This window comes from Kogia breviceps, chromosome 1, assembly GCF_026419965.1.
Source record: "Kogia breviceps isolate mKogBre1 chromosome 1, mKogBre1 haplotype 1, whole genome shotgun sequence".
In the NCBI taxonomy this organism is placed as follows: Eukaryota; Metazoa; Chordata; class Mammalia; order Artiodactyla; family Physeteridae; genus Kogia; species Kogia breviceps.
In genome coordinates this window covers 11,123,290-11,148,782 of record NC_081310.1, presented here as the reverse complement: position 1 = coordinate 11,148,782, position 25,493 = coordinate 11,123,290, and the positions used below count along the sequence as shown (strand labels likewise).

Genomic DNA, 25,493 nt, shown 5'->3' with positions numbered 1-25,493 from the left:
TCTTCTCTTCCATTGGTCAGTATGTCTATTCTTAATTTCCCACAATTTATAAGCTTTAAGTATCTAATAGTCTCCCAGATTTATTCTACTTAAGATTGTCTTGGCTATACTAAGTCTACTGTATTTCTATATAAACTCTAGAATCAGCTTGCCAATTCCTGGCATGGGGGGAGAATTATAAGACGTTTTGTTAGAAATGTGTTGAATAGATTATTTTGGGAAGACTTGACATCTTTACATTTTGAGTCTTTTGATCCAAGAACATGATATGGTCCTCTACTTAGGTCTTCCATTTTTTTTCTCAGATATATTTTGTCTTTTTCAGTGTGGATATTTTTACATTTCTAAAAAGTGCTGTTTTGTTAGATTTATTTCAAGATTCCTGACATTTTTGTGTTACTCTTATAAATGGTATCACCTTTAACAATTTCATTTTAAATTTGTGGTATATGGCTGTACAAATTACTTTGTATGATCTTTTATTCTGTGAATTTGCTAAATTCACTTATTTATTCAAAATAGTTTATCTGTTGAATTTTCTATGTACAAAATCATATTATATTTGAATATGATAATTTTATTCTTCCTTTCCAATACTTATGCCTTTATTCCTTTTTTTCTTGCCTAACTACACTAACTAGAACTTTTAGCACATTTTTCAATAAAAGTGGTGAGAATGGACATCTGTATCTCATTCCTCCTCTAAGGGGGAAACTGTTCAAATTTTCACCATTATACATGAAGTTTTTGTAGAAATTGTTAAAATATGGAGGGTTCCAGAATTCCAAGTTTGTTCAAAGATTTTTTAAAAAATCACGAATAAGTGTTTTTTTCCCTGAATTTTGTGAAATGTTCACATGATCCTACTCTTTCTCATTTGTGATGAAATCTGATAGATATTTTGAAACAAATTAATCTTGAATAAAATTCATTTAGTCATAATATAGTATTATTTTTATGTATTGCTCTCTAAAAATTATATTTTGTTAGAAATTTTGCATTGCTGATCATAATATTGTTTATAATTTTCTTATTCTATTTCTGAAAGAAGTTCCTTGGGGGAAACATTTTAATAATTAGATAAATTTTTTTTCTGATACAATGAATAACTTAATCTCTTTTTCTGTCAAGGTTGGTAAATTTACTTTTGGAAAAATGTGTCTATTTCATCCACATTGGTCAATTTATTGGTGTAAAGTTCTTTATAATGTCCTCAAAATTGTTATGATTCCTGTAGTCTCTCTAGTGATGTGTCCTTTCACTTTCCTGTCACAGCAATTTTGTATATTTTTCAATTTTTTTCTTGATTACTTTTGGTAATTATTAAGTTTATTAATATTTTCAGAAAACCACCATTTGACTCTGGATTTTCTCTACCTCCTAAATGCTTTCAATCATATTAATTTTTCCTATAGTCTTTGTTCCTTCTCTTTAATTAAAGGGAAATCTAAATATTTATTATTTTAAATGGTTAAGGCAAAAGCTTAAGTACTTGATTTCCAGGCTTTTTTCTTTTCTAAATTATACCTTAAGGCTATAACTTTCTCCTGAAACAATCCTTTACCTGAATTACACAAGTTTTGATTTGTCCTATTTTCTTTATTGTTCAGTTCAACATATTTTCTCTTTTTTACAATTTTTTCATTGACTTAAACTTTTGACTTAACTTCATTTTTATAGACTATTTAGAAGCTTAGAATTTAATTTTCAGGTAGATGAAGTTTGCTCATTTATCTTCTAGTTACTGATTTCAGTTGGATTCCTTCATGGTCAGAAAACATATTCTAAATAATTTCAAACTCCTGGAGTTTGTTCAGGCTTACTTTATAATTCAGCATGTGGAAAAACTAGGTAAACATTTCAGGAGCACTGGGAAAATGTGAATTCTATATTTTTGTTGTTGTTGAGAGTCATATATATTTTATTTTAGTCAAGTCTGTTAACTTCTTTTCAAGTTCAATAAATCTTCCCTGATATTCAATTTGTTTGTTCTTTCATATATTAAATAAGCATGTTAAAATGTCACACTATGATTCTGTATGTGTTTTTTTGTTCCTTTTAGTTCTGTCAATTTATCTTCATGGTTTTGGGGGCTCCGCTTTTAAGTATTGACCAAGACAGCCTGAACATTCGCCAGAGCTTCACTAAAGTTTAAACAGGTTTCTTCCCTGATTTCCCTTTTCTTTAGAGAACTTGCAATTGTAAACTATTTCTTTGTCCTGTAAAGAAGTAAATCTTCTTCAAATGAGATATGTCAATCTCAAGGATCTAGGAGTCATCCCTTTGACTTGGAATCATCAAAGGAAAAGGAGATAGTATGCTTTTCTCCCAGTCTCTGTGGAAAAGTAGGAGACCAACCTCAATAAGGGACAATTAACAAATACAGACGGCCTGATCAGGTAGACCACCTTCTACTAAAATGCCAATGGGTCAGTGATGAAATCCAAGGGAAAATTGAAAAATACCTTGAGACAAATGACAATGAAAATAGAACCATACAAAATCTATGGGATGCAGCAAAAGCAGTTCTTAGAAAGAATTTCATAGCAATATAGGCCTTCTTCAAAAAACAAGAAAAATCTCAAATAAAGAACCTAACCTACCACCTGAAAGAATTAGAAAAAGAAGAACAAACAAAACTTAAAGTTAGCAGAAGGAAGGAAATAATAAAGATCGAGAAGAAATGAACAAAATAGAGATTAGAGAAACAATAGAAAAAAATCAATAAAACCAAGAGTTGGGTCTTTGAAAGGGTAAACAAAATTGACAAACCTCTGGACAGGCTCACCAAGAAGAAAAGAGGGAAGACCCAAATAAACAAAATAAGAAATGAAAGAGGAGAAGTTAGAACTGATACTGCAGAAATGTCAACCATTCTCCCTGATACTGTCTTCTGGTACTTTTCCATGAGCTAATCCCAGTGTTTTAAAAATTCTCCTGTCCTTTGTATCAGAGGAGTTGAGTTCAGTCTTCCTTCCCTATTGTAAGTCTCTATCCTTTATTACAAGAGTCTTTAGCAGTCTTACTTGCCTGTTTAACTGGTGTGGTGTAATTTTTATTTTGCAGTTCATATAAATGAATAATTATTGTATTGATTCCAGTTGGATTGACTACTTTATTATTATGAAATATTCTTAAATCTCAATTAATGTATCTTGCTTTCAAATTTACCTTAGTATTTTTTGGCTAGTGTTTACATTAAATATTTCTCCACCATTCGACCTCAGTTTATCTATGTCTTTATCAGGTCTCTAGTAAACAGCAAATAGTCTTTTATTTATTTTTATTATTAATCACCAGTCCTACAATATTAGTCTTTTATTTAGACTATTTAGTGTAATAAGAAAATAGAATATTTAATACAATAACCATTACAGTGGAATTAATCTGACCCAACACATTTATTGTAAAGACAATCCAAACCTTCCTCTTTCCCCTGCATTGATCTATTTGACACTATTTGATGATTTTTTTTTTTTTGCTGTACGCGGGCCTCTCACTGTTGTGGCCTCTCCCATTGTGGAGCACAGGCTCTGGATGCGCAGGCTCAGCGGCCATGGCTCACGGGCCTAGCCGCTCCGCAGCATGTGGGATCTTCCCGGACCGGGGCACAAACCTGTATCCCCTGCATCAGCAGGTGGACTCTCAACCACTGCACCACCAGGGAAGCCCTTGATGATTTTTTTGATTTGATTTTGACATCTATTTGATGATTTTTCTCCTGTTTTCTAGTTTATTTTCTTATTATGGAGTGATCAAATAATTTTTATCTTATTTTACTTTCTTGACTATAATTAAACATTCTTATTTTAGTAGATATTCCAGAGATTATATTATTCTTGATTTATTTCACTCTAATGTAAATTACATCTCTTAGCTCATCCTCAACAATGCCAGTACCTTGGGAGACTTAGAATACTAACTCTTTCCATTCACCACCCATTATAACACTATTATCATATATTAAAATTCTACATATATTTTATGTCCACATCACCTCATAATTATTATTTTGTAAGGTTGATATTCACTTATATTTACTGATGTGTATTTGCCATCTCTAGAATTCCTCTTCCCCTTTACACGTCTATGTTTTCATGTAGCATTTCTTGTCTGAACACATCTTTATTTTCACCATTTTTGAAACTCTTGTGGAACGTTACATAATTCTAGATTGACTGTTATTTTCTTTAGCACTCTAAATATGTCAAAAATCTGTTTTTGTTTTTGTTTTGATAAGTCAGGCTCATTGTGAGTCTAATGAAAGTAATGTCTTTTATCTCTAGTTATGTTAGAAGATTTTTTTTCTGTATTTTTCCAACATATTTACTATGATACATTTATCTGTGGTTTTCTTTGTATTAATCATTCTTTGTGTTTGCTGTGCTTTTTGAATCTGTAGGTTGAATTTGGAAGTTTTCAGTTTAAAAAAATTTCATGCATATCTCACATGCTTGCCATGCATCTATCCAATATTTTGTTGTTGTCTTTCTCACTGCTTCCATTTCTATCTATTCCATTAACCTCTCTTCCTGTTCACTAATCCTGTTCCCTACTATGCCAAGACTCCTATGAAAACAAAATTTTGAGTTATTTATTTCAGATACTGCATTTTTATATTTTAGAAGGTCCTTCAGTCCAGTTGTATAGATTCCAAATCTCTGGTGAACTTTTCAATATCTCCAACTACTTTATCCTTCCTTTCCTTTCATTTTCTGAGCATTTTAATAATAATTATCTGAAAATTATTCCTATTAATTTCAATATCTGGATCATCTTACATCTGTTACCTGGTTTCTTTTTGATATTAGCCATAAGGTCTTATCTGTTCACATATGTTGTAAATTAGAGTTTTATGTTCACCATAAATAAAACAAAAAATTGCAGAGATTTTAGAAAATGTTTTCCTCCTCAAGACATAACTCTTTTCATATTTAACAGACACTATAGGGAGTTGATCCTAAAACAATCAGGATATGAGCTATATCAGTGTGGGGTTATACTGGTAGAGAACTCAGTCTGGCTCTGACTCTCCCCTGTTCTTAGGGTATGGCCCTGCAGAAGTTTCAGTTAAGGACATGGTAAGCGTTTGTTACTTCAGGCCTGTAACACTGCAGAAGATTCAATGCTATCATTCAGAGGTTTTCAGTTTATCTCTTCAGGAACATCTGACATGGGTTAAAGCAAATGTCTTAAAGAGATGACTGGTCATATATTTAAAACTCCTTAAGCCTCCAATTCTCTCACTTTAATCTACTATGACTGCCAAATTTTCTTCTGATTTCTCTGTCCTGGAATGCCAGCATTTTTCAGGGACTAGTCCTAGAGTCTCAGCTTCTAACTCTGCCCTGAATTGATAAATGTGCCCTAGGGAAAAGCAGTTATAGAAACAGTGTCACTTCCTCATTCCCTCTGGGGTTTTCCATCCTTCCCTGTTTTATTTTCAAGCTCTTCCCTCTAGAGAGTTTTTATCTCTTAAGCACCTAAAGTCTGCGGTGAACTTCATTAAGTTTGAAAAGACTTTTGAATAGTTCTTTAGCATCCAGCACTATCTGAAATTCAGCAAATATCTTGTGGTAAAATTGAACTTCTTTAGGCCCACTGAGTCCAGAATTTTGTCATTCTAGTCTCCATAATCGCTAGAAGTGTGTTGATTTTTCTTTCTCCCACCAGCCACTCTCTGCCTGGGGTAATGCAGAGCCCTCAGGCTCTGTTCTCAGAATTAAATAAATTAATGAATAAAATGAAAGAAAGAGAAACAAAGAAAGGAAGAAAGGAAGGAAACAAGCTATGGATCCCACACATCTCATGCTATGAATTTTAATCTATTTAGTTGTTGTTACTTTTATGATCTATTATGTCTTTAAAAATTATGCAACTTTTTAGTTACTATCAATAGAAGTATTGGCCTACTTCAATCTCCTACATTTCACCTGGAAACAAAGAACCCAATGCTCATTTGGTGATTTTTAAAAATATAGTCGCAAGACAAAATAATAGGGGTGGCAATCCTATGTGAGTTCCACAAACACGGGGTTTCTAAGATTCCCTGGTATAACACATTATACATTATCTAAAAGTGTTGCATTTCATGATTATTTTTAACATCAGATGGTTCTACTTGAATATAACATATTAGATTTCCAATACATTACTTATTAGTATTCTATTTATCTTAATAAAATCTAAATCTATTAACTCTTTCTAAATTTATTTACCTACCTTTTTACTTTATAATTTGCTGGTTCTACTACACAAAAAGATGAGGGTTTGTTGAAACCATCAATTGTGTTTTTTCTTGTCTGATGTTAGCTGTGGGCTTGTCATATATGGCTTTTATTATGTCGAAATATGTTCCTTCTATGCCTAATTTAAGTGTTTTTATCGTGAATGTATGTTAAATTTCATTATCATTTTTAAGTGGGCTTGGTTAAATGAATCACTGGAAAAATTATGCCATTCAAACATATAAATCTGATCTCTTGGCAGTTCAAACCTCTCTTGTCACTTTGAAAGTTAGTCATGTCCAACACTTTTGACTAAATGCTACATAATTACACTCACCACATTCTGGGGATTGTTATTATTCTATTATTATGAATGATTACATATGTTGTTTTTACTAAAGTTCATTGCTTTATGATATGGAGGCCATTACAGCTTACATAGTCCATAAGTAACAATATTGAAGACACAAATATGCACTCATAAAAATTCAGAAATAACAAAAACAAACTGCACAAACATTAAGTCAAAACTGATCTGAATTTGGTTTAAAAAGAAGTAGTTGAGTGAAAGTGCACGTGCATGAGATTCACTTTAATGTAAAGAAAGTATAGAACATTCACACTTTGGATCTTGCCTCACAAGTGAATCTCAGGGGCCACGGGAATAGTCCAGAGGGGTATCAGAGGTATTGGACTAAGAACGCAGCCTGCCACATCAATAAACAATAAACAAAGGCTGTTGTGGCCATCAGCCACCCTGACCAGGGAGAACTCAGGACGGAAACAAGATACCACCTCTCAAGCTATCAGCCTCTGCAGCCACCCTCCTACGGTGCGCCCTGAGGAGGCTCAGGATGAGAAAGCACAGGATAGGTTTCTATCACCAGGATGGCACCTAAAGCCAGGATAGCACCTCAGCTATCTGGCCCCAGAGAGCTGAGGTGCATATCAAAGGAAAGAGTTCAATAAGCTTTGACTTTGCATCTTCCCATACCCAGAAAAGCACTAAATTCCTTAACTTGAGATACCTGGTTTTCCTTAATTAACAGTATCTTTTGATACTGTTCCGACTACCTGGACTCTATATAGGAGTCTTCCAAAACTCCTATCTATCCTGGCTCCTCCTTTACCTCTTTGGAGCCCTCCCTCAGAGTGATCTGAGAGTCCTGTCTCCTGGGCCTGAAGTGCTCAGAAGATCCGCTGAATAAAACATAAATACATAATTCTCAACTTCTAGGTTGTGCATTGTTTTTCAGTCATCAATTTAAATTCTTATATTGAGAAAGGCAAGGACTTTCTTCATTAAATGACTAATAAAAATCAGCTCAAGAGCAGGCTAGGTTCTAGTGCAAATAGTACATAGCAATACACAAAGTACCATATAGACTTTCAGTAAAATACTGAATAACCGACAATAAAAGCAATACACATGTCCATTTGAAGTAATAATAAGGATAAATTGAATAAAACCCTCCAAGTACGTAATAGTTTCTCCCAAAAGCGTTAAACAGTCTTCTCAATATGGCAATTTTTTTTGGCAAAGTTTAGAAGTGTTAGATAAAATATATGTCTTACCTGATTCCTCAAAGTCGATGTTGTAGGATTTCCAGGTTTCAGTTATGCGAAGAAGATTCTCCTCCATGGCTTGAATGTCCATGGAGGGGCAGTTGCATTCTGGAAATCTGGGACCACACTGACACCAGCAGTCATTGTCCTTGCAGATAAACTCTCCCTCTGAATTGCAAGCAACGTAGCTCAAAGCTGCTTGTACAAAACGCTCCTGAAGGTAGTCTGGAAGGAGTACTTGCAGCCCTTAGAGAACAAACCAGAACAGTAAGTTTACTCTGATAAAGAAAAATGCATAATACATATCTACATATTCACAAAAAGTCAAAATCTGAGTATATTGTTATGTATTTATGCATATTTAAAAACCATCATTAGAAAGTTATCGAAGTCTGTAAAATTGCAAATATTTGTAATTCGTTTTAATATATACTGATTCCATGAACTGTTCAGGAATCCTGGAAACTGGGACTTCCCTGGTGGTCCAGTGGTAAAGAATCTGCCTTCCAATGCAAGGGACGCAGGTTTGATCTTTGGTCGGGGAACTAAGATCCCACATGCCGCGGGGCAGCTAAGCCTGTGTGACACAACTACTGAGTTTGCAGCCTCAACGAGAGGGCCCATGTGCTGCAAACTACAGAGCCCATGCGCCCTGGAGCCTGCACGCTGCACTAGAGAGAGAAAACCAGCACGCCACAACTAGAGAGAAGCCTGCGCGCCACAGCGAAGAGCCAGCTCACAGTGAAAAGATGCCACATGCCTCAATGAAGAGACCACATGCCACAAATAAGACCCGATGCAGCCAAAATAAATAAATTAATTAAATAAATTTTTAAAAAAAGAATCCTGAAAATTATAGAGGTGTTTAATATCTCAGACTATTTGATTTTGTTTTTTAAACTGATTTGATTGGTATTTGACTTAATTGATCAGAATATTTGGTTATTTTAATATAATGTATATAGAACCTATCTTCCCATACTTTTGAAAAGAGATGTATGCATTTATTTTACACTACTTGATTTCAAGTAATTTTCAATATTTTCATATACCTTTGGCTCTATCGGCTCACATCTACATAGATATCGTAATACAAAGCGTTTGTGGCATCAGCAAGAGTTATGAAATGTTGCTATAATGCTTATCTCATGCCACTAACAACACATAACTTTATATGAGTTTATTTTTCATATGATCACTTAGATTGACTACAGGGAAATTATTAGACTGATTTAATTATTTCACAGTTTATTTCCTTGTCATGTATTAAGACAACCTTAGTGATACAGTTTATTTCTTTTCTACAAGCAAGTTTAGTAAATTTGCTAACTCTTAAGAAAATATAAAAAATGAAAGTAAGGCTATAAAATTAACATTTGGCGATCTCTACTAGTTTTACATTTTAGCATTTCTTGCTACATAGAAAAATCTAATCAAAAGGGTAAATATTCAATGTAATAAATAAACATAAACGTAAGGGAAAACTTAGTCAATACCTAATTGCTTTTTACTATAAAATTTGATTTTTACAACTTTTACATGTCTCCTTTCTAATAAAAACAAAAAAAAAACCCCACAAGTTTTTGATACAACCATTATCTATGAGGTTAATTCAATTAAAATCGTGAATTAGCATTTAGGAAAAAAATCTACTTTGTAAATATCTTGACAATTGTACCTATCTCATTCTTTCAGATTAATTCTCCCATAGGTGGGTCAGGAAAAGTACTTTTAGCACTTATATATTTACTTTATTATTCATTTTAATTTTACCTCAAATAAATAACATTTATGGAATGCCTTCCATTTGGAAGAGACTTTCTAGGGAAAGTACAAATATGAAGATGACCGAAACATATCCCTGCCCTAAAGGTACTTGCAATACACTTAGGAAAAATAAAAGAAGTAATATAATATGTAATATTAGAAGTATGTAATAATATTATACAATAGTACTTAATAACTACTAGAGTTGGGTTACAGATATTTCACTAGGTATTACTAATTGTTCCATAAAAAAGGTAGACTGGAACAGTATTTGACAGGTGGATATGATTCAACATTATGAGAGGTTTTTTGTGGCATAGGATAATGCATTAACAACATCACACACAAATGAACTGCGGAATATTTTAAAATAGCAACTAGCAGTATTGTTTTAATACATATGCAGTATAAGAATGCAATGAGTGAGCTGCTTAGAAAAATAAATCTAGAGTAATGTTATTGGGGTTCCCATAACAGGGTGAAGTATATGGAATTAATTCATTTGTATTTAAATGATGTTTAACAATGAAGGTACTCTAAGTGGTACATTATTTCGATATAGAACATATAAAGAAAAAAGATCAGTTTAGACAGAAGACTAAAAAATATCTAAACTAAGGAAATGGCGATCAAAAGGCAGTTTAGGAGACAGGAGAAGAGGAGTTAGAATCTACTAGACACTATTTGATGGAAGGCAGGTGAAATATGTCAAATGACTTGAAGGAATAAAATGATAAAGCTAGAAATATTCTTAAATGATTAGTCCTGTGGGTCACCAAATCACTGTATAGTTGAGAAATATCTAGTGATTGCTTCTGACAATTCTGCCATTCAGTGTTAAAAACAAAGTCAGAGTCTCTGTTAATGCGACTCAGGAGTCCAAATATAGTTATTTTAATATTGTGTGTTTTAACATCTCAGGTAACTGTAAGTCTATGGACCGGATAATATGGAACCCGCTGATTATGTCAACCTTAATTTTACAAAAAAACACCCCCAAAACAAAAAGAAATTCAGAGAATTTATGTTATATTTAAAATGTCATAAATAAAGTCATAATTGTCATAATTTTCAGTCTGTAAAAATGATAGTGCCTTTGCAGAAATAGAGAAGGCTGGAAAAGTAATTTGAGGAGGAATGATTGGTGGCAAGAAATGATGAGTTCAGTGTTAGACATGCAAGGATTTCTGCTATGTTATCTGTCTTTATCTATCAATCAATCAATCTATCTATCTATCTATATCTATCATCTACGTATTTATCTATCTCTAAAGAAAGGAAACTGACATTCTGTAAAACCCACACTAAAAATAAAAAAGATTTTTTGGAAAAGAGCTCTACAGACAGACCACTCAAAATTTTATAATTTTATAACTAGATCACTAACGTAAACAACAATTGATACCTAGAGAGAAAACTTGAATTGCCTTGGTAGACAACTCAGAGGGACTGGGGGCTGTCCTACAGACCTTTTATTTATTTATTTATTTTTTAGGTACAGAAACAATAGAGTACAAAATACTGATAAGACTGTTATCAGAGAAAGTCTACTTGGTGATGAGACAAGGCTAAGGAAGCTGAGTTCTGAGCCTGGGGGATACTGTGAAAGTGAGCATGAGGCAGAGAAACTGCTACAAGCTGACAATCACACAGTCAAACATGAATGTATCGGATATTGGAGGGCCAGTTTTTCTAACTAAACTTCTCACTAGAAACAACTAGAAAATATAGATAATATATTAAAATAATCTGTTTATACTGTATAGTGCAGGAAACTATATCCAATACCTTGTAATAACCTATAATGAAAAAGAATCTAAAAAATTATGTAGAGAGAGATTCAGTTCTATATATATATATAGAAGCAAATCACTTCTCTGTACACCTGAAACTAACACGACATTGTAAATCAACTATACTTCAATTAAAAAAAAATCTGTTTAAAGGGATCTGAAGTCCAATAAAAGTGAGGATGTCTGGACTAACCTGGCAAGAAGAATCCCTGAGGAGTGAACCAAACATTGGACATAGGTTTTGTTTTAGAGTTTTGTCCAGTTAGCAAAACAAATACTGAAGTTTCAAACCAGCCATGATAAAGACAGTAAATTCCTCAGGATTTGTTGGACTACAGAAGGGCTATATACCCATGAAGTAATTAAACAAACAAACAAAAAATTAGCTTTCACAGGTCTAAAGCATACTTTCAAATGGGTCAATTAAAACAGACTGAGGTACTACTGGAAACAAAAGTAAATCTCTGGAGAAAGAAAATATCATCAAGAATTTTAAATTATTTGAACAAATTTTCATGCCCAGTATCAGAATTCAATAAAAGATAATGAGCATATAAATCAGAAAGATAAAGGGGTTATCAAATATGAACTACAAATTAATTTCAGTCACCTGATCAAAACTTAAATGACAAAACAGACAATTTGACAGAGAAGTTATAAATTATAACAAAATTATAATTGGAAATAATTATAACTGGAAATTATAAATTATAACAAAATGGAAATTCTGCAAATAAAGTATATAAATTGGAGTAAGAAAGTAACTAATGAATTTAACAGCAGACTAGACACAGTTGAAGAGATAAATAGCAATCTGGAATATGTCGGAAAAAATATTGGGCACAGAATAATAAAATGGCAAAAGGATATAAAGACCAGAAGACAGTAGAAAAGATACATAGGTCAGGACTGAAAGGTCTAAAAATACATTTAATTGGAACTCCAGGATGTGAGAAGAAAAAGAAAGAAGCAATATTTGGTGGATAAATTATGTGAGAAATTTAAGAAATTGTTGAGAGATGAAGAAAATTGTAATATGTATCACACAAACACAAATTCTACCAAGACAAACAACTAAGTAAAAATGACCAGCTGACCAGTGTTTTTCAGTGCTGCTTTGCTCATGTACTACACAAAGGAGTGTGAAAAACTAAGGACTCCCTTGAACATGATAAAGCTGCCATCTAAAATTTTTATAATAAATTAAAAAGACCAAAAGTAGGTAATCTGTTGCATTATGAATATTTACATTTAAAAATAAAAATACTACATCACATATCTATATGTACCAATGGAATCTAATCCTGGCAATTCAGCATCTAATATCATATTTAAAAACAATGTGAAAAAAGTGTGTGTGTGTGTTCCCTACTTGAAGCTACCATTTCATTCCACTATCCCTGCATATTCTTGTACTAATATACAGTCTTTTCATTAGTAAACATCTTTTTTAGTCACAGTCATAAGTCTCTGCTATAAACATAAATAATTGGAAATGTATATATGTTTTCCTGAAAATTATAAATAACAAAAATCTTATGGCATAAATTATATAATATATAGTTTTCTAATAATGAAAATCTTTAATCACTTTTGATTGAATTTTTATATATAATTACAGGTAATATACAATTCAATAGATTTAAATGTATTACATTATTTGATAAACAACTTTATTATTATTATTATTATTTTTTGTCCCCATAACCCCTCCCTCTTGTGCTTCCCTCCCACCCTCCCTATCCTACCCTTCCAGGTGGTCACAAAACACTGAGCTGATATACCTGTGCTATGCAGCTGCTTCCCACTAGCTAGCTATTCTACATTTGGTAGTGTATATGTGTAAATGTTACTCTCTCACTTCATCCCAGCTTACCCTTCCCTGTGCCTGCATCCTCAAGTCCATTCTCTACATCTGCGTCTTTATTCTTTTCCTGCCCCTACGTTCATCAGAACCTTTTTTTTTTTTTAGATTCCATATATATGTGTTAGCATACAGTATTTGTTTTTCTCTTTCTGACTTCACTCTGTATGACAGACTCAAGGTCCATCCACCTCACTACAAATAACTCAATTTCATTTCTTTTTATGGCTGATAATATTCCATTGTATATATGTGCCACATCTTCATCCATTCGTGTGTTGATGGACATTTAGGTTGCTTCCATGTCCTGGCGACTGTAAATAGTGCTGCAATGAACATTGTGGTACATGACTATTTTGAATTATGGTTTTCTCAGGGTAGATGCCCAGTAGTGGGATTGCTGGGTCATATGGTAGTTCTATTTTTATTTTTTTAAGGAACCTCCATACTGTTCTCCATAGTGGCTGTATCAATTTACATTCCCACCAGCAGTGCAAGAGGGTTATCTTTTCTCCACACCCTTTCCAGCATTTATTGTTTGTAGATTTTTTCATGATGGCCAATCTGACTAGTTTGAGATGATACAGCATTGTGGTTTTGATTTGCATTTCTCTAATGATTAGTGATGTTGAGCATCCTTTCATGTGCTTGTTGGCAATCTGTATATCTTCTTTGGAGAAATGTCTATTTAGGTCTTCTGCCCATTTTTGGATTGGGTTGTTTTTTTGATAGTGAGCTGCATGAACTGCTTGCATAGTTTGGATATTAATCCTTTGTCAGTTGCTTTGTTAGAAAATATTTTATAGCATTCTGAGGGTTGTCTTTTTGTCTTGTTTATGGTTTCCTTTGCTGTGCAAAAGGTTTTAAGTTTCATTAGGTCCCATTTGTTTATTTTTGTTTTTATTTCCATTTCTCTAGGAGGTAGGTCAAAAAGGATCTTGCTGTAATTTATGTCATAGAGTGTTCTGCCTATGATTTCCTCTAAGAGTTTGATAGTGTCTGGCCTTACATTTAGGTCTTTAATCCATTTTGAGTTTATTTGTGTGTATAGTGTTAGCGAGTGTTCTAATTTCATTCTTTCCATGTAGATGTCCAGGTTTTCCATCACCACATGGTGAAAAGGCTGTCTTTCCTCCATTGTATATTCTTGCCTCCTTTATCAAAAATAAGGTGACCATATGTGTGCAGGTTTATCTCTGGACTTTCTATCCTGTTCCATTGATCCATATTTCTGGTTTTGTGCCAGTACCATACTGTGTTGATTACTGTAACTTTGTAGTATAGTCTGAAGTCAGGGAGCCTGATTCCTCCAGCTCCGTTTTTCATTCTCAAGATTACTTTGGGTATTTGGGGTCTTTTGTGTTTCCAAACAAATTGCAAATTTTTTGTTCTAGTTCTGTGAAAAATGCCAATTGTAGCTTGATAGGGATTTCACTGAATCTGTAGATTGCTTTGGGTAGTATAGTCATTTTCACAATGTTGATTCTTCCAATCCAAGAACATGGTATATATCTCTCCATCTGTTTGTATCATCTTTAATTTCTTTCATCAGTGTCTTATAGTTTTCTGCATACAGGTCTTTTTTCTCCTTAGGTAGGTTTATTCCTAGGTATTTTATTCTTTTTTGTTGCAATGGCAAATGGGAGTGTTTCCTTAATTTCTCTTCCATATTTTTTGTTGTTAGTGTATAGGAATGCAAGAGATTTCTGTGCATTAATTTTGTATCCTGCTACTCTACCACATTCATTGATTAGCTCTAGTAGTTTTCTGGTAGCATCTTTAGGATTCTCTATGTAGAGTATCATGGCATCTGCAAACACTGGCAGTTTTACTTCTTTTCCAATTTGGATTCCTTTTATTTCTTTTTCTTCTCTGATTGCCATGGCTAAAACTTCCAAAACTATGTAGAAGAAGAGTGGTGAGAGTAGGCACCCTTGTCTTGTTCCTGATCTTAGAGGAAATGGTTTCACTTTTTCACCATTGAGAATGATGTTGGCTGTGTGTTTGTCATATATGACGTTTATTATGTTCAGGTAGGTTCACTCTATGCCAACTTTCTGGAGAGTTTTTATCATAAGTGGGTGTTGAATTTTGTCAAAAGCTTTTTCTGCATCTATTGAGATTATGATATATTTTTTATCCTTCAACATATTAATACAGTGTATCACATTGATTGATTTGCATTTATGGAAGAACCCTTGCATTCCTGGGATAAACCCCACTTGATCCTGTTGTATGACTCTTAATGTGCTGTTGGATTCTGTTTGCTAGTACTTTGTTCAGGATTATTGCATCTATGTTCATCAGTGATGTTGGCCTGTAGTTTTGTTTTTTTGTGACATCTTATTATGGTTTTGGTATCAGGGTGATGGTTGTCTCATAGAATGAGTTTGGGAGTGTTTCTCCCTCTGCTATATTTTGGAAGCTCTTCTCTAAATGTTTGATAGAATTCGCCCGTGAAGCCATCTGGTCCTGGGCTTTGTTTGTTGAAAGATTTTTAATCACAGTTTCAATTTCACTGCTTGTGATTGGTCTGTTCATATTTTCTATTTCTTTCTGGTTCAGTCTTGGAAGGTTGTATTTTTCTAAGAAATTGTCCATTTCTTCCAGGTTGTCCATTTTATTGGCATATAATGGCTTGCAGTAGTCTCTCATGATCCTTTGTATTTCTGCAGTGTCAGTTGTTACTTCTCCTTTTTCATTTCTAATTCTGTTGAGTCTTCTCCCTTTTTTTTTTGATGAGTCTTGCTAAAGGTTTATCAGTTTTGTTTATGTTTATCTTCTCAAACAACCAGGTTTTTAGTTTTACTGATCTTTGCTGTTGTTTCCTTCATTTCTTTTTCATTTATTTCTGATCTGATCTTTATGATTTCTTTCCTTCTGCTAATTTTTGGGTTTTTTTAAAATTTTTCTTTCTCTAATTGCTTTAGGTGTAAGGTTAGGTTGTTTATTTGACATTTTTCTTGTTTCTTGAGGTAAGATTATATTGCTATGAACTTCCCACTTAGAAGTGCTTTTGCTGTATCCTATAGCTATTGGGTCATTGTGGTTTCCTTGTCATTTGTTTCTAGATATTTTTTATTTCCTCTTTGATTTCTTCAGTGATCTCTTGGTTATTTAGTAGCATATTTTTTTAGCCTCCAGGTGTTTGTATTTTTTACAGATTTTTTTTCCTGTAATTGATATCTAGTCTCATAGTGTTGTGGTCAGAAAAGATACTTGATATGATTTCAATTTTCTTAAATTTATGGAGGCTTGGTTTGTAACCCAAGATATGATCTATCCTAGTGAATGTCCCACGAGCACTTGAGAAGAAAGTGTATTCTGTTGTTTTTGGATGGGATGTCCTATAAATATCAATTAAGTCCATCTGGTCTAATGTGTCATTTAAAGCTTGTGTTTCCTTATTTATTTTCATTTTGGTTGATCTGTCCATTGGTGAAACTGGGGTGTTGAAGGCCCCTAGTATGATTGTGTTACTGTCGATTTCCCCTTTTATGGCTCTTAGCATTTGCCTTATGTATTGAGGTGCTCCTATGTTGGGTGTGTAAAATTTACGATTGTTATATCTTCTTTTTGAATTGATCCCTTGATCAGTGTCCTTTTCTGTCTCTTGTAATAGTCTTTGTTTTAAAGTCTATTTGGTCTGATATGAGTATTGCTACTCCAGCTCTCTTTTGATTTCCATTTGCATGGAATAACTTTTTCCATCCCCTCACTTTCAGTCTTAGGTGTCATTAGGTCTGAAATGTGTCTCATGTAGACACCATATATACAGGTCTTGTTTTTGTATCCATTCAGCCAGTCTGTGTCTTTTGGTTGGAGCATTTAATCCATTCACATTTAAGGTAATTATCAATATGTATGTTCCTATTACCATTTCCTTAATTGTTTTGGGTTTGTTTGTGTAGGTCTTTTTCTTCTCTTGTGTTTCCCAACTAGAGAAGTTCCTTTAGCATTTGTTGTAAAGCTGGCTTGGTGGTGCTGAATTCTCTTAATTTTTGCTTGTTTGTAAAGCCTTTAATTTCTCCATTGAATCTGAATGATATCTTTGCTTGGTAGAGTAATGTTGGTTGTAGGTTTTTCCTTTTCATCACTTTAAATATGTCATGACACTCCCTTCTGGCCTGCAGAATTTCTGCTGAAATATCAGCTGTTAACCTTATGGGGATTCCCTTGTATGTTATTTGTTGCTTTTCTCTTGCTGCTTTTAATATTTTTTCTTTGTATTTATTTTTTGATAGTTTGATTAATATGTGTTTGTTTGGCATGTTTCTCCTGTGATTTTTCTTGTGTGGCACTCTCTGTGCTTCCTGGACTTGACTGCCTATTTCCTTCCCCAACTTAAGGATGTTTTCAACTATAATCTCTTCAAATATTTTCTCAGACCCTTTCTTTTTTTCTTCTTCTGGGACCCCTATAATTCGAATGTTGGTGCCTTTACTGTTGTCCCCAATCTCTGAGACTGTCCTCAATTCTTTTCCTTCTTTTTTCTTTTCTGCTCTGCTGCAGTTATTTCCACTATTCTATCTTCCAGGTCACTTACCCATTCCTCTGCCTCAGGTATTCTGCTATTGATTCCTTCTAGAGTATTTTTAATTTCATTTATTGTGGTGTTCATCATTGTTTGTTTGCTCTTTAATTCTTCTAGTTCCCTGTTAAACGTTTCTTGTATTTTCTCCATTCTTCTTCCAAGATTTTGGATCACCTTTAGTATCATTACTCTGAATTCTTTTTCAGGTGGACTGCCTATTTCCTCTTCATTTGTTTGGTCTGGTGGGTTTTTACCTTGCTCCATCATCTGCTGCGTATTTCTCTGTCTTCTCATTTTGTTTAACTTACTGTGTTTGGGGTCTCCTTTTCACAGTCTGCAAGTTCGTAGTTCCCGTCATTTTTGGTGTCTGCCCCCAGTGGCTAAGGTTGGTTCAGTGGGTTGTGTAGGCTCCCTGGTGGAGGGGACTGGTGCCTGTGTTCTGGTAGGTGGGGCTGGATCTTGTCCCTCTTTTGGGCAGGGCCACATCTGTTTGCGTTTTTTGTGGTGTTTGTGAACTTAGTATGACTTTAGCCTGCCTCTCTGTTAATGCGTGGGGTTGTGTTCCTGTCTTGCTAATTGTTTGACATGGGGTGTCCAGCACTGCAGCTTGCTGGCCGTTGGGTGGAGCTGGGTCTTAGTGTTGAGACGGAGATCTCTGGGAGAGCTCTCACCAATTAGTATTACATGGGGGTCTCTGGTGGTCCAATGTCCTGGACTTGGCTCTCCCGCCTCAGTGGCTCAGGCCTGACACTCAGTCAGAGCACCAAGACCCTGCCAGCTGCATGGCACGAGAGAAAAGGAAAAAACAAAACAGAACAAAAAATGAAGACAGACCCCAAGACAAATGGTAAAAGCAAAACTAAAGGGCAAAATTACACAAGGAAACATACACACACACTCACAAGAAAAAAAAAAAAATAGGAAGATAGCAACCGAACCAATAAACAAACCCACCAATGAAAACAAGCACTAAAAACTAAACTAAGATAAATATAAAACCAGAAACAAATCAAATGCAAAAAGCAAACTCCAAGTCTACAATTGCTCCCAAAGTCTACCCCCTCAATTTTCGGAACATTCATTGTCTATTCAGGTATTCCACAGGTACATGGTTTATCAAGCCAATTGTGGGGATTAATCCGCTGCTCCTAAGGCTTCACAGGGAAATTTCCCTTTCTCTTCTTTGGTCCCAGAGCTCCTGGGGTTCATCTTTGGTTTTGGCCACGCCTCTGCATGTAGGCCACCCTTAGGCATCTTTTCCCTGCCCGGACAGTGGAGTGTTAAAGCAGGGGCTGATTGGGGCTCTCCTGCTCACTCTGGCCGGGGAAAGGGAGGGCTACGGTAGTAATAATTGAAATGTGGGGCGTGCCTGGAGCGGCAGAGGCCAATATGATGTAGCAACAGCCTGAGGCCTGCTGTGTGTTCTCTCAGGGAGTTGGCCCTGGATCATGGGACCCTGGCAGTGGTGTGCTGTACAGGCTCCCGGGGGGTGGTGGGTAGTGACCTTTGCTTGCACAAAGGATTCTTGGTGGCAGCAGCAGCAGCTCTAGCAGTCTGTGCCCGCCCCTGGAGTCCAAGATGATATCCGTGGCTTGCCCTTGTCTCTGGAGCTTGCTTAGGCACTGTTATGAATCCCCTCTCCTTGTGCACCCAAAAACAGTGGTCTCTTGCCTCTCCAGCAGGTCCAGACTTTTTCCCAGACTCCCTCTCGGCTAGCTGTGGCACACTAGCCCCCTTCAGGCTGTGTTCATGCAGCCAACCCCAGTCCTCTCCCTGGGATCTGACCTCCAAAGCCTGAGCCTCAGCTCTCAGCCCCCACCTGCCCCGGTGGGTGAGCAGACAGGCCTCTCGGGCTGGTGAGTGCTGGTCGGCACTGATCCTCTGTGGGAATCTCTCCGCTTTGCCCTCCGCACCCTGTGGCTGCGCTCTCCTCCATGGCTCCGAAGCTTCCCCCCTCTGCCACCTGCATTTTCCACCCGCGAAGGGGCTCCTAGTGTGTGGAAAGTTTTCCTCCATCACACCTCCCTCCCACTGGTGCAGGTCCCATCCCTATTCTTTTGTCTCTGTTTTTTCTTTTTTCTTTTGCCCTACCCAGGTTTGTGGGGAGTTTCTTGCCTTTTGGGAAGTCTGAGGTCTTCTGCCAGCATTCAGTAGGTGTTCTGTAGGAGTTGTTCCACATGTAGATGTATTTTTGATGTATTTGTGGGGAGGAAGATGATCTCCACATCTTACTCCTCCGCCGTCTTGAAGGGCTCCCCGATAAATAACTTTTAAAAACAAATATTATCTGTTCCTTGAAAACTCATGATTTAATGAACTGATAGAGCTCTGTTAATTAGTTTATGGGTTTTTTTTTTGCTAGAAATATAAATTAATATAAATTATTTCAATATAAATTATTTACCTTCTTTTAATTTTTATATGTGTAAAGCTTTGAGAAAATTTGTTCCAACATATCAATAAACTATAGGAAAGAAAAAAATTTTTAAGCAATATCATCAGATTTTTATTACAAGCAAAAGATAATTGCATGGTGTCCCATCTTTAAAAGTTACATTAAATCTTCTATTTGATAATAATGCTATCCTTTGCCAATTTTGATGAAATAAAACATTAGGAACTAACTGATCTGGAAAAGTATTTGTTACCTAGTCATATGGATCATTCACTTTCTGGGAATTTTACTAAAAAGTTACAACCAAGATTTTATAACTTTTTATTACTACTGTTACCCTTTCACTCAAATCTACCTTGCTTGATATGTTAAATTCATAAGGGGTTGAAGAAATTGGAATATCATTAATCTCAATATGAATTTTCTCACACTTCTTATGAATTACATTTTGTCCTATGTTTTAAATATATTTTATGAATAATTTAGAGTTGTAGATATGGATATTTCAGTTGTTTTTTTAAAAAATGTCTGTTCTGTATCCTAATTGGCAAAGCCAGACAGATAAGCAGGTAAATCCTGCTTACTCACTACCAGAAAACATTTCATTTCATTTGTTTTCAGTCAAAATCAGTGCGTTAAAGTGTAATGCATCTCTCTGACATCTCATTTATGAATGTCAATTCCAATGTTAAGCCATGGAATTCTTTCTGAATTTGTTGCCTAATGCTGTAGCTTCAATAATTCTTATTGATGCTTTCTTTGCTCTGATAAAATTCTACTTCAGGAGTAATTCTTCTACAAGAGTAGAGGTTTGGAAGAAGAAGGTCAATACGGAAAAACTCGTACAATTCTAGATTCCTCTCAATAATAGAGCTGAATTCAGAAGATCTCCAAATGGGTCAAACACTGATTCTAATGCTTCACCTTGTGCTTATAAACAAAACAGGAGACACTAACTCTCTCCTTCTCTCTCTCTCTCTGTATATATATATATATATATATATATATACACACACACACATATATACACACACACACAATATGTCATCTATGTCTATATCCATCTATCCATAAAACCAACCAACTTACTATCTAACTAACTATGAAAGACACAAAGACCTCTGGTGGTACCTTAATAAAAGACACAAAGACCTCTGATGGTACCTTCAGAGTTTTTTATACCCTTTAAAGAAATGTATCATGGTAAGTTTATTCCAGAATTTGTGAATGTTTTGCATTCTTTTTCAAAGTGGAGAAGAGCTACTATTAAAGGTAGATTGAAAGATGAATCAACATGATACTTGTACTATAAGTACAGATGAAATTTAAGAAAGAGTACAAGGGAAATTGAGGGTCTCGATATTGATTTCCTAATGTTATGTTTGGAAGGATCTTTGTTCATTGGGATACAAATATAGTTGCAATAGAAAACTGAAAATATAGGCCTAGCAAATAAAAAAGGTGAAAGAGATGCAGGTTTCTGCCTTACAAAAATTGAGGAGAGTACAAATAAACAGTAGTTATATAAGAAGTATTGATTCATTTATTCCTTGTGTTAATTTTTCTTCAAAGAAGATGGGAGGCTGAAGTTTTGTGGGTTTTTGTTTTTGTTTTTTTTTGCGATACGCAGGTCTCTCACTGCTGTGGCCTCTCCCGTTGCGGAGCACAGGCTCCGGACGCCCAGGCTCAGTGGCCATGGCTCACGGGCCCAGCTCCTCCGCGGCATATGGGATCCTTCCAGACCGGGGCACAAACCTGTGTCCCCTGCATCGGCAGGTGGACTGTTAACCACTGCGCCACCAGGAGAGCCCAAGTTTTGTGTTTATAATATTTTTAAAACTGAACACAGTGATTCACAAAGAGTAAAAATCAATATATAGTGTTAATAAAATTTAATAATAAATCAATTGAAATAAACATATTTGTTATAAACATTCTTTGTCTTTTTCTATTAAAGTTAATACTCTGATGGAAACTTAATACATACATTTAAAAAGGGGTGACTAGTAGAGAATTACAAGTACTATTTATAGATTGGGTTTCTATTTAAATTAGAGAAAATATTTCAATAACTTTAAATCTAAAATTGACTGATAAATTGGATAGCATTTAAAGTTTAAAAATGTTAAGTGCTTTCTTTCTGATTTTTATACAATTTAAAATGAATGAAATTCATTTATTATTTAGAGTAAATTTAAATAACCTGATACCATTACACTTTTTAGATGGAAAAGTTGAGGGAAAAAGGCATAATTTCTGAAACTTTTAAGCATTTTTATGTAAAACTGAATAATGTAAATAAAGATCTAACTTCTGCAATTAAAAAAGGTAGACTAGAAAGAATAACACAAAACTACTCCTTTGATCAGTCAACTTAATTTAGATGATTTGTCATCACAAAGACATTTCTGAACTTATTCATCTAGTACGTGTTTAAACATGTGGATTCATAACTTTTCCCTGCCTGTATGAATGAGTAATATACACATCCTTATAACCAGTTAGGATAATATGTATTTGTTAAAATTATTATTTTTAAAAGTCTTCTATTGAATTATCTCACAAAACACAGTAATGTAAAGAAGATGATAAATTACCTTTATCACATAATATATCTTTATAAATGAAATAATGCAAGTATAAGTATTTTGTTAATATATTCTTAAGTATATTTCTGTTTGTCAGAAGAGAAATGAAGCCTTAATTATCATATTAGGTTATATTTAAAATGTCAAACGTTCACATCACAGTATGCATAAATATGGTTACGATTTTTATCAGAATCTATAAGGAAGATGTCAAAGCTCAGGGAGATCTATGGAGAAACTGCTACTTACTGAGACAATGATTATTGTATGGAAGAAAAGTATTATCACAATACATTTTCAATTGTTATTGATTACTTACTTTAAGAAGTAAAGTGAATTTTGACTTTCCCTTCATCTGGTCTAGAATGTTCATATCAGTTAAAAATTAGGAGATTAGCCTTTTATGAGAACTCTAAAAGCCTAGTACTGCACATACAGCTTGAAAGAAAGAAAGAAACAAACAAACAAAGAAAGAGAGAGGGAGGGAGGGAGCGAGGGAGGAAGGAAGAGAGAATAAAGAAATCACAACTGGATAACTGTCATTCAGGCTCATAGAGAATTATTGAAATTTTACCTACATACCTTGCAACTGAATCTTATTCTCAGGACTCTGAACCAGAACAGAACTGACAGAATCTAGGTTGTCATAGTTACTGCAGCCAAGAGGACCCGTCCGTGTTTCTGTTACCTAAAGAACAAAACAAAACATCAACTTTATTTTATATACCAGACTTTACCGTGTTCTTTCCATTCAATGTAGTTGTCACACACTGACATTATACATCTGACAGTAAACATCACGAAAAGGTCTAGGATCTGATACACACCAACAGTACACCTAAGCATAGAGGAGACAAATGATGCCCTTTATCTTCAATTCCATTTCCTTCTCTTTGGCCAGTCATCCATCTTCAGAGAAAATAATGGAAGCCCTCTTTGGTCAACAACATCCTTCACATAAGCTCACTGATTTTACCCAAGATAAGACAGAGCATGCTTTTAGGTAGACAGCAAGTTTGACTCATATGAGAATTGTTTTTTGTTTGTTCATCTTTCCTCAATAAATCAAAACCATTTACCAGGCTACGGTCTAAAGACTGATATTATTATTTTATTCTTCTACTTAAAAATCTATAATTTCCCATTCTTTTATGGTGGTATCAATGTCTAAACTCTTCTGCTTGGCTTCCATCTGCCCCACTTCTCCCAGCAGGCAGGCGATCTTGTTGTCCAGTTGGACTTTGTTAATTCTATACCTCTGCTTATACAACATCCTTCACCTTATCCCACCTTTCTCCTTGTGGACTAATTGGTTTTCTCTCTCCTCAAGATCAACCTCATGTTCAAACACCCACACAAAGTAGTCCCTAATGATTCCCACTTGTATTACTTCACCATTTCTATAGAGTTATGGTTTGCAGGGCCCAACCTTAGCATTTAATTATGGAATCACATATTGCAGAGTAATTTTTTTCCCATGGGTGTCTTGGATGGATGGTATCAGGAGATGAGGAGGCATTTAATCAATTATGTCAGACTGGAAATTTGTCCTGAGGATATTTTTTTAAAAACCAAATATTTTAAAGCAGAGGGGTATTGGAATCATTTTTGTGTTTTAAAATGATATTCACAACAACCAGAATGGTGTGCAAAACATCATTCAGCTCATTTTATTTCGAGTTCACAGCCACATAATGGCTTCCCATCTTGCTCAGGGTAAAAGCCAGAGCCCTTTTCTATGGCTAAAAAGATGCCCTATTTTCCAGCTCCCTGTTACCTCTCTGAACTCATCTCTCTTCCACTTTTCCTCATTTACTCCACTCCAAGAACACTGGCTTCTTTGCTGTTCCCCAAACACATGATAGTTATCCTCCTGCTTCATGATTTTTGACTTGCTGTTCCCGAACCTGGAATGTTCTTCCTCGAAATATTTCTAAGCTCACTTGTTCACTTCAAGTTTTTGTTCAAATGTCTCTCTCTCTGGACTTCTTGGACTAACCTATTTTAAATGACTATACCTTCCCACATTTCCCTCTTCCGGCCATTATTTCCTTTGCTCCTTACATTGTTCTATCTTTTCCACAGTGGTTTTCAGCTTCTAACATGCTGTACAATTTACTCACTTAACGTGATTATGGTCAACACCTCTTATTAGAATGCAAGCTCCACAAGGCAGAGAATATTGACTTTGTTTACTGAAGTATTCACAGAACATATTATGTTCTGGTATAAGCCCATAGGTATTAATATTAAGACAAAGAGAAGTGGAGAGTGTGAGGGGAAAACCAAACCAAGGAAGAGGTTAAGGCCATTATCAAGATGATGAAGGCCTGAATGGAGCAGTGGCAATATGATTTATCTGAAGAAGATGGATTTTGAAAAACAATTAGAATGGGCAAGATTATGAAACTTTGAAAATGTACATGATGGAAGGAGGGAAATGCAACAGAAGTTTCTAGCATAAGTGATACCATTAATATAAGGGGCAAAGAAGCTCCACTGAGATGAGAATGTAAGGAAGCCTGGTTTTGATTATTTTGACTCTGAGTTGAATAACAATCTTAGTTGGAAACATCCAGTAGAAGAAGTGACAATGTAGATATATTTCGTAGAAGTTACGTCAAAGATGGGATTACTATTTTAGGAATCAAAAACTTATAGGTGATAATCGAAGATAGGGCGATGGACACTTTAGCTCAGATGCATGGAGGGAATGCATAATTGTATCATGACAACTCTACCGTATTTTCTAAACAACG

General features: G+C 34.9%; 1 protein-coding gene across 4 annotated transcripts in view; it reads right to left on the bottom strand.

Moving 5' to 3' along the window:
• The window catches only part of BRINP3 (BMP/retinoic acid inducible neural specific 3), a 431,007-nt gene that overhangs the window by 128,444 nt on the left and 277,070 nt on the right, over positions 1-25,493 (bottom strand). For all 4 annotated transcript variants that reach the window (XM_067027571.1, XM_067027570.1, XM_059057529.2 and 1 more), the window contains 2 exons: positions 23,317-23,422; positions 7,803-8,039 (listed from right to left, as the gene is read on the bottom strand). In XM_067027571.1, the coding sequence (XP_066883672.1) occupies positions 7,803-8,039; positions 23,317-23,422 (343 nt within the window). The remainder of the gene's footprint in view (positions 1-7,802; positions 8,040-23,316; positions 23,423-25,493) is intronic.